The 13362-nt window shown below is 41.6% G+C and overlaps 1 protein-coding gene across 1 annotated transcript; it reads left to right on the plus strand.

Annotated features, from left to right (window-relative positions):
- The first annotated feature begins 1062 nt into the window (after positions 1–1062).
- LOC136484815 (probable ubiquitin-like-specific protease 2B) lies at positions 1063–8605 on the plus strand. The gene is made up of 9 exons (XM_066481765.1): positions 1063–1268; positions 5644–5830; positions 5920–6087; positions 6174–6308; positions 7346–7427; positions 7517–7642; positions 7728–7795; positions 7876–7939; positions 8021–8605. The coding sequence occupies exons 1-8, from the start codon at positions 1205–1207 to the stop codon at positions 7901–7903; spliced, it is 858 nt and encodes a 285-aa protein (XP_066337862.1). The 5' UTR covers positions 1063–1204; the 3' UTR covers positions 7904–7939; positions 8021–8605.
- Positions 8606–13362: the final 4757 nt, after the last annotated feature.

Below are 13362 nucleotides of genomic sequence, written 5' to 3' on the forward strand. Positions count from 1 at the left end.
CATCTTAATCCTTTCACGGCACAAGCCATAAAGTGTTCTTGGGCTGGTCTAATGCAACCTTGTGGGTTACAAATATATATAGCAATGTATAAAGGCCTAAGTGTGAACACACACAGGGGGACCCCAGGTGGCATGCCGACGGGGAGAACCCAGGCGGCACGTGGTGCATACATTTATGCATGGATAGGGAGAAGAGTTTTGTATGAATGGATATCTCTATATACTATGAAAATGCATTCCATGACGAATCCAATGGTGCTTATCGAGTATCATAAATGTTAATATTTCTATATAGTTTGATTGATTGACTTGGTACTATGCTTGCATTGTATTCTTTTCGGGGCGGATGGAGTAGGTTGTATTGTATTATTGATTAGTTTATTATCGGTTTGTATATTAATTTCTAGATACTCCAGCATGATCTGCTACTGACATGTATGATGTACCATACTAGTGGCCAACAGGAATGGCCCCATAGAATGGAATTGACAAGTATGGTTATCACTCTTTTTTTTGTGAATTAAGTATGGTTATCACTCTTATAATGGAAGATTGCAAAGATGAAACAAGAAATAAACCCTGGAGCAGTAGAATGCCAAAAGAAAGGTTGGGCTGTTTTCCTGATTTCAAACCAGAGTTTTACCATTATCTCTGAATAACTTGATCCGTTAGAGGCCTTCAGTAATCTGCCTAAACATGATGCCTTGTTTGGCTTGATGCTTAGCCATCTTATTTTCTCTTGGCCGTTTCCTAAAGAGTAACAAAACAATTGAGAAAGAAAATTTATTGCTTGTGGCTCCATGGTGTTTATTAAGGTTTCACTTAAGTGACATAGCACTTAAGGCCTTAAGGGGAGCTGAGAGGGAGCCAGGGGAGGGGTGGGGGCAGAAATATAATGAGGAAGAAAACAGTCCTGGATAAAGATCCAACGGCCTGCCCCGCGCGCCCGCCAAACCCGAGTGAAATCTGGTTCGTCCACGTGTCGAATCACTACCGCTCCCCCTGTCCTTGCACAGAAAAGGCAGGTGCGGTGGGGGAAGGAAGACGAAAGCAAACTGCAAAGGCAAAACCCGCTTCTCCCCAAAATTTTTGATCTCCCTCCTCCGCTCCTCGCCTTGCCACCCCCCAACCAAATCCGCCGGGCCAAACCCTAGAGAAGGCGATCGCCATTTCCCTGGCGGCGAGCGGGTGGGAGCAGGCAGCCATGCCCCGCCGCGGGCGCGACAAGGGGCAGGAGCTCATCGACCTCGACAGCGACGCCGAACACGGTGAGGCGTTCCGCCACCCCGCCCCCCCAAAATCTTCCCTTTCCCTCCGCTGTGCTGCGCTGTTTCGGGCCATGTGCTGTGACGCTCGGGGTGCTCTTCTTGATGTGCTGGCGCGGTGGAGGTGTGGTTGGGTTGGCTGCTGCACGGCTGCGCTGCGCTTTGGATTGTCTGTTGGTTGTCTGGTGCCTGATTCATTGCTCTGTGCGGGTTTAGGAGTGAATGCTGGCTTCTTCTTTAGATTGGCAGAAATTGAGAGGGTTCGTAGGTGTATTTCGCCTCAGATTTTGGGCTACATCCTCTCCGGGCGTTGCTGTATGTCTGGAACAGATTATTGCGTCATGGTCGGTCTTCTGGAAATGTACAGGGTTCCTGGGTGTGCCTCCATACTCTCTTATACAGAACCTGTAATCCTATATATGTGCTGTTGTCGATCTTTCTTTTAATTATTGTCTAAAACAGGGGTGGATTTAGAGTGATAATCATCAGTGTATCTGGTGTTTAAAATGTGATCATTAGTCTTTGTTTTGTCTTAGGTCAACAACACATTAGACTTGGATTTTAAAAATTCATTCCTGTCAAGTGACAACACCAAAATGGTCTAGTTCCACCCCTAGTGTAAAAAGGAGAGGATTTAGTGCAAATCATGTGTGGTGCTGCTTGCTGCCTTTTCAGTATCTCTTGCTCTAAATCGAAGTCGATAAAGTGGGTACAGCTTGCATAATCTTTTTATAAAGGTTCATTTCTGCACCTTGCCTCTCAGCAGCATTTGTTCTTGTCATGATTGGACATTGTGGAATCGTGCTAATCATTCGGTGTATGGTTCAATTTTGTCATCTGGTGCTTGTATATGTTAATCATTTAGTGGACAGAGCATCACTGCTGCTGTTGTTTTAATGTGTTGCTTACAGTTTCCATGCATCTTGCACCCCTAAATGTGCCTGCTTTATAGTACATGTACCACATAATTTGCCGCAGCATGGTCACATAATCAAAATAGACCATCAAGGACTAAGCACCCTCAGGCCGCAGTTACCTCTCACAGCTATTAAGAATTAAAACATTAAGTTTGAGTTCATAGTTTGTTTCCTTTTATATCTTGGTATAATAGCTTACAAGATTTGGTCATCTACCCTGTGTTTTTTTTCCTTTTCAACTCCCTTTTCTTTTGGAAAATTAGGCCCTACTTGGTGTAACAGTGAAGTTCGAGGATATTAGTTTTCACAGTTAGTTGCCTGTCCTTTATTCTAAGGGTGTAATTGCTGCCTGTTAGTTTATTGGTTCCTCATTTTTTTTAGCACATTCAAGAAAGGTGGCTAAATTACCGATTCCCCTAATTTGGATGCAGCACAAGCCATAAAGTGTTCTTGGGCTGGCCTATTGCAACCTTGTGGGTTACAAATATATATAGCAATGTATAAAGGCCTAAGTTTGAACACACACACAGGGGGAGACCCCTGGTGGCACACCGATGGGGAGAACCCAGGCGGCACGTGTGCATGCATTTATGCATAGATAGGGAGAAGAGTGTTGTGTGAATGCATATCTCTAACAGGTATACTATGAAAATACATACCATGACGAATCCAATGATACTTATCAAGTATCATAAATGTTAATACTTTTATATGGTTTGATTTGATTGATTGACTTGGTACTATGCTTGAATTGTATTCTTTTCAGGGCAGATGGAGTAGGTTGTATTGTATTATTGATTGGTTTATTATCAGTTTGTATATTAATTTCTAGATACTCCAGCATGATCTGGTACTGACATGTTATATATATGAAAGTCAACCCCCCTAATTGGGTGTGAGGTGTTCCCCTAATTCTCTACATCTAATTCTCTACACATACCAGTGGCCAACAGGAATGGCCCCCAGAATGGAATTGACAAGTATGGATAGCACTCTTGTAATGCAAGGTTGCAAAGATGAAACAAGAAATAAATCCTGGAGCAAAAGTAGAATGCCAAAAGAAAGGATTAGTTGTTTTCCTTGATTTCAAACCAGAGTTTTACCATTATCTCTGAATAACTTGATCTGTTAGAGGCCTTCAGTAATCTGCCTAAACATGATGCCTTGTTTGCCTTTTGGCTTGATGCCATCTTATTTTCTCTTGGCTGTTTCCTAAAGACTAACAAAACAGTTGAGAAAGCAAATTTATTGCTTGTGGTTCGAAATTTATTGCTTAAGGTTTCACTTAGGTGACAAAGCACTTAAGGGGATCTGAGATGGAGACAGGGAGGGGACAGAAGTATAAAGAGGAAGAAAACAGCCAGCAATGCCAATCAGCGACCGCACCCAGTGGCGGATCTAGAAAATACATTTAGGGGGGGGGGCTGGGAACTCATCTTCAACTCGAAACTCATCTTCAACCTCCGTCGGGAGCACTCCAGCACCTTCTTCCCTGTTGTTAATGGCTGAAAAATTCATGGGGGGCTAAGGAGGGCTCCAATGGAGTTGCCAGGGTAGGGGGGGCTTGAGCCCCAGCAGCCCCCCTGGCAGATCCGCCCCTGACCGCACCCATGGATCTGCCATACCAATCAGATCAGGTGCCAGTGGGTCTTGCAGCACACTGTTCAGTCAGCTGCCAGCAGCAGATCATGAAGCTGCAGTGGCATTGTATCTGAGGGGGCAGTGAAGTGAGGTGGAGCAGGTACTCGCAGGTCAACAATGGGAGGAGTGCAAATGATAGGAACACGGCCCTGCAGATGAGAACAAGGGGAGAGGCACAAATCAAGTCTAGGAGCATGCTCCATGAACTTGGAACTATGTTGGTATGAACCCGCTAGGGTTGAATCCCGAACTTTCGATGAGAGGACGTGGGATAACTCGATTGGTGGATGGAGACGACGTTCACGGCCCGACTACAGCCTTCCAAGCTGCGCCTTAGCAACCGATACACCACCTCCAATGGCTGCCGCGATCTTGTGGAGCGCGTCACCCGGCCACTAGGGCACTCGTTCTGCAAGCAATCAAAGAACTAGCAAGAACAAGTATAACAAGGACTGAATTTACTAGATGAAGATGAAGGTTTTCAAACTCAATCTCAAATAAGGTGGGGTTCCGGCGCGCTTACAAGCAAGTAGCGAGAGCTAAGCTTGATCTAAACAAAACCCAACTGTTCTTGGTGGCGGCTAAGGGGTATATGAAGGTGGAGGGACGACCACCAGGGTGTTGGGGTCGTGCTCCAACCCTAGGACGCGTCCCTAATGGACCCGACTTGATACACGGCCCATTGGGCCAAACTAAGGCGACGCAGCACCTTTGGACAGAAAACCTCTCGGTAATAATTCTGTCATTGCGGCTGCCTCAGAACAAATATGGACTTGATTCCAGATCAATGTGAAAATAGACTTCATAAGGATTCCATGAAGTACTTGAACGCCCCAATCTGAGTTCGTATGCGACCATGGTGACCATCACAAGTTGGAGCTGTCCTGGAGTCCGAATCCAGCCTGCGCGAATCCTTTTCCCTTTCGGTCCTCTCTCTGGTTCCTAACCAAAACAAGAGTGCACGCGTCTCCATGGTCTAAATATGATGGACAGGAACTGAAGAGTGAACTTACTTGATGATTAAGTTGACGAGCACGGGCGCGAGTAATAGGACCAAAAACTGGTACGGCGTCGATGTATCGTTGGTGTTGATGTCCTCATCATATGTGTGGGAAAGATTCAGGTGGGCAGTAGAATTTGTGTGTGTATGTGTGTGTTGGGGGGTTGGGCAGATGGGACAGTGCAACCCACCCCCTTTTTTTGTCTTTGTTTTTTCGCTCCTCCTATTTGCTGTCGATCTGCTGTTTCACACTCTGGTACAGTGTCGAGTTGCCCCAAAAGTACCTAGTTTGTAAGGGGGTGAGTTGCCATGCCTCATTTTGCCATACCACCTTAAGAACCCTGTGTGGTGTACCAATGGCAGAACCACTTATACATTATGCAAAGTAAATGCTAAGTGATGGATTGGTAGCTACACTTTTGCAACACTAACTGCAAACTTAGAACATGGTTGACAAAATAAATTATGCATGTGTATTTGAGTTTTAAGTGAATGGGCCTGCAGCCTACTAGCCTAGTGGTTGTAGTGACTTAGTAGCACCCATCAGGTCCAGGTTTGAGTCCCTGTGGGAGCGGATTCTTGGGGTTGGGTTAAAGTAATTCCCCTCGTCGCTATTGCAGTGAAATATGTGGTCCACTGACTGAGAAGTATGTGTCGCAGGCACATCCTGGCAGTTAGTCACATATCCTGGTAGTTGAGTTCAGGCCGTTTTCTTGATCCTGCAGACGAGTTAGTTCGTCTTAGTGCAACACCGGGGGAGGTCTTTCCCCCAGGCTTTTTCTTATTCTAGTTCTGATGGAATTTGTGCGTCCATTTGTAGAGTGTCAGAGCAAGCGTTCTCGAACAAGTAGAACAACAACATTGAAGACATCTGGGAGACCCAAAAGTGTATTACCTTCCTTTTATGCTAACCTCCCACAGAGAAGAGTCTCACACCATGGAACTAGCAGGAGGAATGAGGCAAATCAAGACAAGCTGAATACTGATATTTTTGAATTATACATGGAGTATGTGGTGCTGGTTATTTCTACTTTTCCTGTTAGTTGGTCTTCTGAAGAAATTTGTATTCTTATTGCTGCAATAACTTCTTGCACAGGGATCTTTGGAAGCACATTGATGAAGATAAGAAGAGTGCTTATGCATACTTGGATTCCTTGTGGTTTAACATGTATTACCATGAGAGTAATAAACCCAATGTCCTTAAATGGATAAAGTCTAAGAGAATATTTTCAAGACAATATGTGTTCGTTCCTATTGTTTGTTTGTGAGTTACTCTCATAATTACCTTGTGTATTCACTCAATCAACTGCCAGATATGTATCAAATTTTCACCCTTCTTTTTTATGGCAGTGGACACTGGAGCCTCCTTGTCTTATGCCACTTTGATGATGCAAACTGCTCGGATATTAAGAAAGGACCACGGATGATAGTGCTGGACTCACTCAATACGACAGATCCGACAAGGTTGCGATCAGCAATCAGAAAGTATGCTCCTCTAATCCTCCCTTTCTGAACTTCCAAATAATAAATGCAATATCTATTTGAGAATACAACAACAGCAACAACAACATAGCCTTTCAGTCCCAAGCAAGTTGGGGTAGGCTAGAGTTGAAACCCACCAAGAGCCCCAAGTCACGGTTCAGGTACTTCAATAGCTGCTTTCCAAGTACTCCTATTCAAACATAGATCTCTAGGTATATCTCAAGCTTTTAAATATCTTTTTATTGCCTCCTCCATGTCAATTTCGGTCTTCCTACCTCTCCTCATATTATTAGCTTGGCTTAGGACTCCACAATGCACTGGTGCCTCTGGAGGTCTCCTTTGGACATAGCCAAACCACCTCAACCGATGTTGGACAAGCTTTTCTTCAATTGGTGCTACCTCTAGGCGATCACGTATATCATCGTTCTGAACTCGGTCCATTCTTGTGTGACCGCAAATCCATCGCAACATATGCATTTCTGCAACACTCAGTTGTTGAACATGTCCAATCTTTGTAGACCAACATTCTGCTCCATACAACATAGCCGGTCTAATATCTGTTTGAGAATATTATAGATATTTTGATTTGGTGTGGTTATGCCTACTGGCTGCAGCATTATGTTTGTTCAAGAAGCATGATTCAAATATTGAAAACAGCTTTGCTATTCTTTTGGATCTTTTTTGTTTTGCCATTTTTGTTTCTTACAAACAGACCAAGAGGTGTCATGTCTTCCTGTTGTCTGTTGTCTCATGCAAATTATTCCATAATGATATACCTCTGAAACTGAAAACTAGTGAGCCTTCCGTGGCTATGGCTGAATTGTATATATAAAAATGTGAGTATGATAACAAACTCACAGATTAAGCCACATCAAATCCAAACATTGCTGCATCATATCGCAATTATCTGACCCTTAACAAAATAGTTTTGGACTTTTTTGTGTTTGCTTAGATGACCTCAACCATTTTTTTTACACACTAAATTTTGCTTAGAATATGTTCATTTTACTAGCATTTAATTTCTGGTACTGGTATCGTAGATTCATTGCTGACATTTACAAGACTGAGGAGCGGAAAGAAAGCAAGCAGTTCATAAACAATATCCGCCTCGAGTTTCCCAAGGTATTCCTTTGGCATCTTCTTACCCATTATCACCCTGTTCGCTTCTAAATCTTAGACTTCTTATGGTACTCTCTTCAACAACTTTGCAGGTGCCACAGCAAAATGGGGATGAATGTGGAATTTATGTTCTTTATTTCATCCACTGTTTTCTACAAAACAAAAAACTGGCAGAAGTTCTTGAAAACAAAAGATTGGAAGAAGATTTCACCCAGCTGGTGTGTCATCTGTTTCTGCCTTTATACCTCTTCTTTTACTGCCTTTTCAAATGTTTAACTAATCTGTTTTATCAATGTGGCTTAGCTTGATGATGGCTGGTTTAACCCAGAGGAACTAGAGAACTTTCGCAAGGATATCCATTCATTCCAAGCGTATGTGTCACCTGCTGCGTTCATTTCCAGTTTGCTAATTTGTGATTGTAAATCTCATTGCGCTTTTTTCACTTCTGCAGGAATCGGAATAACAAAATTGCAGAGTAGGATATACAGCAAAGATGGTGCCAAGTATATAAATTGGTAGGATAACTATCAAGTCATCACCTACTCTTATGCCTGTTGCCTCTATCACTTATCGATATATTAATCTTTCTTATCCAGGTAACATCATCCAACATGTAGATTGTTGAGTTTCACCTTGCCTTGTGGCTCATTCCGAGGGCATTTGAAGGTTGTTGACAATATGTTGTATTGCTGTTTTATCCATGGAAGAGGGAGTACATAGAGCTTCGCTGGCAGACAGTACTAGTTCGGCAGATCGCTTTTATTACATTTATCGTATTTATTTAAACTATCGAACTTGGTAGTATATATTAGTATATCAGAAAGTGCTAGATTACCATCACCCTCTTGGATAATGTTAGCATTTAGCAGGGGTACATACGATGTACTAGTGTATGTATTCTCATTCTAGAGATGCTGTAGTAATACCCCTTAATGTGGGTATCGACGTTACAGTTTCACATTTGTTGTGCCGAGATGGTGTTGGTAATAGTAAGAACAACTCGCAGAAGGTGGTGTTGCTTTCTATGTAGATTCTGCTGTTGCTGTTGTGAAGGGGATAGATTCAAATCAGGCTTTTTCTTTGTCATGTGCATCAGCACTGCTTGCTCATGTTTTGCTTACGAGAGGGCATCTGTTAGATGTTACTGTTATGTCAGTTTTTTTTTTTCTGATTTGGGTATGAAGAAGATCCTGTGTTGAACATGCCAATTGCCAGGAGACAATAAGTGGTGCTGTTATTTGGTGCAAAATTTAGCAAAACTTTTTTGATTGGCAAGAATCTAACAGGGACCCCCCCCCCCCCCCCCCCCCCCCCCCCAAAAAAAAAAGAGGCTAGATTATAATCTCAGCACTCAAAGCAGTGCTGATGCCCATGACAGGAAACGAGGCTAGATTATTTCAGCTCTAAAGTTTTGCTTACGAGAGGCCCATGCTGTCTGTGCCGACATCCTGTGATAAAGTACAGCTACGATCGAGTCACCCTCGTTTAGTCGGCGAAATTTGGATTTTGGGGTTACTATAGCACGTTCGTTTTTATTTGGTAAATAGTGTTCAAACATGGATTAATTAGGCTCAAAACGTTCGTCTCGTAATTTCTCACCAAACTGTGCAATTAGTTTTTCTTTTCGTCTACATTTAATGCTCCATGCACGGGCCGCAAACATTCGATGTGACAGGTACTGTAGTATTTTTTTGGAAGTTGGGGTAGAACTAAGGGGGTGTTTGGTTCCAGGGACTAATTTTTAGTCCCTGTCACATCGGATGTTTGGACACTAATTTGGAGTACTAAATATATTCTAATTACAAAACTAATTACACAGATGGAGACTAATTTACGAGACGAATCTATTAAGCCTAATTAATCCATCATTAGAGTATATTTACTGTAGCACCACATTGTCAAATCATGCACTAATTAGGCTTAATAGATTCGTCTCGCAAATTAGTCTCCATCTATGTAATTAGTTTTGTAATTAAAATATATTTAATACTCCAAATTAGTGTCCAAACATCCGATGTGACAGGGACTAAAAAATAGTCCCTGGAACCAAACACCCCCTAAACAATGCTCAATCTGTGATGTACCACTTGTAGCAGTTTCCAAGGTACAAGGTTTATCGTTGTCTGCCTCGTTTCAACAGCTCAGCGCAGCATTGGAAGACCCAAGTACCCTAGTGACCATCAAACAACTCATTGACTAGAGCATCAGAGCATGTGTTTATCCACGCCAAAAACAGGCAAATTAAACAGTTGTCCTTCTCGAGGACAGAAATACTTGTTTTTTCGCTTGGAAATACCTGCACGGACCATCTGATGGGCCCTGTTCACCTCTGCTTTGTTTATTACGGTGGCAGCCGCTGCTGCTGTCTGCTTTGCTGCCGCAGCAAGCACAACTGAACGTAGGCACGTAGCCGATCTTATTTTCGTATAGGACAACCGAGCAGTGCTTTGTTTATATAATAACAAAAAAAAAAGATCCGTAAGGTGTCAACTAACTCCAAAGAACATCAGCTTCTCATTGGAATGAACAGCTACAGAGTCTGTATGTATCTGGACATGGGATACTAGTATGTTCTTTACAGAGTCTGTATGTATCTGAACATCAGCTTCTCATATCTCATTGGAATGAACAGCTACAGAGTCTGTATGTACGTTCTTTCTAATTCCTTTTCGATCAGGATCTGCGTGTCGCCGAGCTAATATGCAGAGCCGTTGGACGTTGGTCCATGGTATCCTCTGACCTCCGTTGGCCTGTCTCCATCAGTCCCATCTCCTCGATGAAATGAAACGGACGTGTATTTTCAGGTTTCAAAAATTTTCCCAAAAAAGTGCTACAGTTGTTATCACATTAAATCTTGCGATACGTGTATGGAGCATTAAATATAGACGAAAAAAAAACTAATTGCACAGTTTGATTAGAAATCGCGAGATGAACATTATGAGCCTAATTAGTCCATAATTGAATAATAATTAACAAATAAAAACGAAAATTCTACTGTAACCAAATTTCCAAATTTCATCCAACTAAACAAGGCCTCAGTTTTTTTCAGACAGCTACTGAGTTGCGCTCCAGCTACACTACCACTATCTTGTCAGTTCGCATGTCGACATCAATCGGAAGACAATGGAAGATGCGATTCCAATGTTTATATGCTCTACCCCGTCCAATTAGGGCCTTGTTTAGATGCCATTTAAATTTTAAGTTTTTTCACTCTCTCCATCACATCAATTTTTAGCCACTTGTATGTAGTATTAAATGTAGGTAAAAAATAACTAATTACATAGTTTAGTTGGAAATCACGAGATGAATCTTTTGAGCCTAGTTGGTCCATGATTGGATAATATTTATCAAATAAGACGAAAGTGGTACTATTCATCGTGTTAAAAAAATTTGCAAAGTGAACAAGGCCTAGGAAATATTTTCATGATGTATGTTTTTTTTTTCAAAAATCACGTCTTCATCAACGTACAGAATTACCACTTACATCTTGAATGTTTCTTTGACAATTCTTAAATCTGAATGTTGCAAGAGAAGGTGTCATTATCCAAAGCGTCCTACTCATTAAGAAAAAAAGTAGTAACTCTAATCCAAGGTAAAACCCACGTTAGATACATATATGTGCGGTGTTTAGATTTAGTATAAGTTAAATGTCTTTAAATTTGACTAAATTTATACAAAATATATAGTGCCATTTTTAAGAGATTAAGACCAACAAATATTCAATAGAATATATTGAATGGTAGATTTAGCTGAGCTAATTTGGTACTATATATAGGTGAAGAGCGGGCCTCGTGCAAGCGGTAGAGTCTTACCGTCTGTGACCGGAAGGTCCCGGGTTCGAGTCGCGGTCTCCTCGTATTGCACAGGCGAGGGTAAGGCTTGCCACTGACACCCTTCCCCAGACCCCGCACAGAGCGGGAGCTCTCTGCACTGGTACGCCTTTTTTTAATTTGGTACTATATATAGGTGTTTAGAAAATCGATTCATTTCAAAGCGCTAAAATATCTTTTTTTTTAAGAATTACACATTACGCCAACAATACATATGCACATTTACCCCTATGAACACACATACGCAAATTCTACCCCTATATCAACCCAAAGAACTCAACGAACTGATCTATGATCAATCCACAAATATATTTTAAAGCAAAGGAAGTATAGGTTACAACCATTCTATGCGGCCCATGCTAAACAGGATGGGTGACCTTGGAAGGCTACTGACGAATGACCGGACCACAAGGTCCACAACAGTCAAGCACACAAATAGAAACAAACTAAAAGCGCAAAATTCTTCACGTGAGAGCTGGCCCTCTAGATAGAAAGAGTATCATAATTGGTATGAAAAGAACTTTTATGTGACCTTTAGCTACTTTATACAGTACAAAAGAGAGAATAAATTAAAGGTGACCTTAGCATGAGTCCCAAGAACCGAAAGTCCATAGAAACAAATACTACTACTATATTCTTAATTGTTTTAACTCTAATTATTTTTATAGAAAATAACCAATTTTTATGATATCAACATGAAACATATTTTTATAATAATTTATCTCTTTGATGTAGTAAATGTTAATATTCTTTTCTATAACTTAGTCAAGTCTAGTTTGACTTAGAAAAATCATATCCATTACATAGGCTACGTTTTAAGAACTTATCTGATTGTGATGGACTACGTAGGATACGCATGGCAGTCATCACCTACTAGCTATCATAATGATTTGTGGGGTAAGCCGCAACCATAGGTAAACTATAATGGCCCCGTTCGTTGGTCTGAATTTTGGCTGAAACTGGCTGAAAAACACTGTTCCGGCTGAATTATTGTGAGAGAAAAACACTGTTCCGGCTGAAAAAACAAGCCGAACAAGCCAAATTTAAGACAAGCGAACAGGGCCAATCTAGACATCATGTTTACACTATAAGCTTACTAGTCTTAATCCTGGACATAACATGGATTAGAGCACTCACTAAGTGGTGATCAAGTGCAAAGGTGTGCTACACTATTCTAGTATCTAGCATACAACTAAGTTTATATTAACAATCTCGTTGGTTATCAACCATGCACATTATTATGATTGATCTAGCCAAGAAGGCTTTTTCTGTAAGTGAATCGAGAACACATTGCCGGGTCAACCCAAAACCCGGTAACAATGTCATGCTGGCGATGCTAGGTAAAGCCATGACCCAATAGTGGCATACCACGGTGGGTTTGTTCTGTACCAACATTGATACCAACATTGTTGGCTCAACCCAACAATGATAGAGGGTTTCATTGCTGGGTTAATATGATCCCTAATCATTGTTCGGTCCTAAGTTTATGACCCGACATTGAAGTAATATCACATCGCCTTATGTACATTTGGTAGTGATGGGTTGACAGGAATTATATGTGGTCTGCAGTGTTATGAGTTAATTTATTTAGTGGGAAATTCGAATGTGTAACTAGAAACACAAACTATTTTGCAGACAAGCAACCGTAACAAATTACAATTTTCATCGTATCTTAGCAGCAAGAAAACTGAAAATGCTAGTAGCTTGCAGTGAAGAAGAATCCCTAAACTAGCCAACTCTGCATGCCACATCGTTTCGTTATTCAGAATGGACGAGAGGCCCACAGTTGTGCTTGTGCATAGAGCCACACGACCCTTTGACTCTGCGTCTCTAATTCATACGATGGGAACTTTTTATAAAACAACACCCATAGTTAGTATTTTCCACCAAACCTCTAAGACTGACGTTTTGTTTCACTACAGCGTGTCTAAAAGTTCAGTTATGCAAAGAAAAAAACTCTTGGGAGGCACGATGGTTTTGCCTGAAATAATTCACGAAATAGGTGTGTTTCACTACGTGAAAAACGGTTTGTAGCAACGGCACAAATTTTTTGTAGGAGCAGCTGGTGATGGAGCCGCCCCTATAATGGAGTGCTGGAGACCCACGAG

This window comes from Miscanthus floridulus, chromosome 10 (genome assembly GCF_019320115.1).
Source record: "Miscanthus floridulus cultivar M001 chromosome 10, ASM1932011v1, whole genome shotgun sequence".
In the NCBI taxonomy this organism is placed as follows: Eukaryota; Viridiplantae; Streptophyta; class Magnoliopsida; order Poales; family Poaceae; genus Miscanthus; species Miscanthus floridulus.

Bases quoted from the DNA above. Each gene is read 5' to 3' on its own strand.
- LOC136484815 (XM_066481765.1), top strand. From the start codon at position 1,205: ATGCCCCGCCGCGGGCGCGACAAGGGGCAGGAGCTCATCGACCTCGAC. The intron at 5,831-5,919 runs GTATGTGGTGCT...CTTCTTGCACAG, and splicing joins ATTTTTGAATTATACATGGA to GGATCTTTGGAAGCACATTG. The intron at 6,309-7,345 runs GTATGCTCCTCT...CTGGTATCGTAG, and splicing joins TTGCGATCAGCAATCAGAAA to ATTCATTGCTGACATTTACA.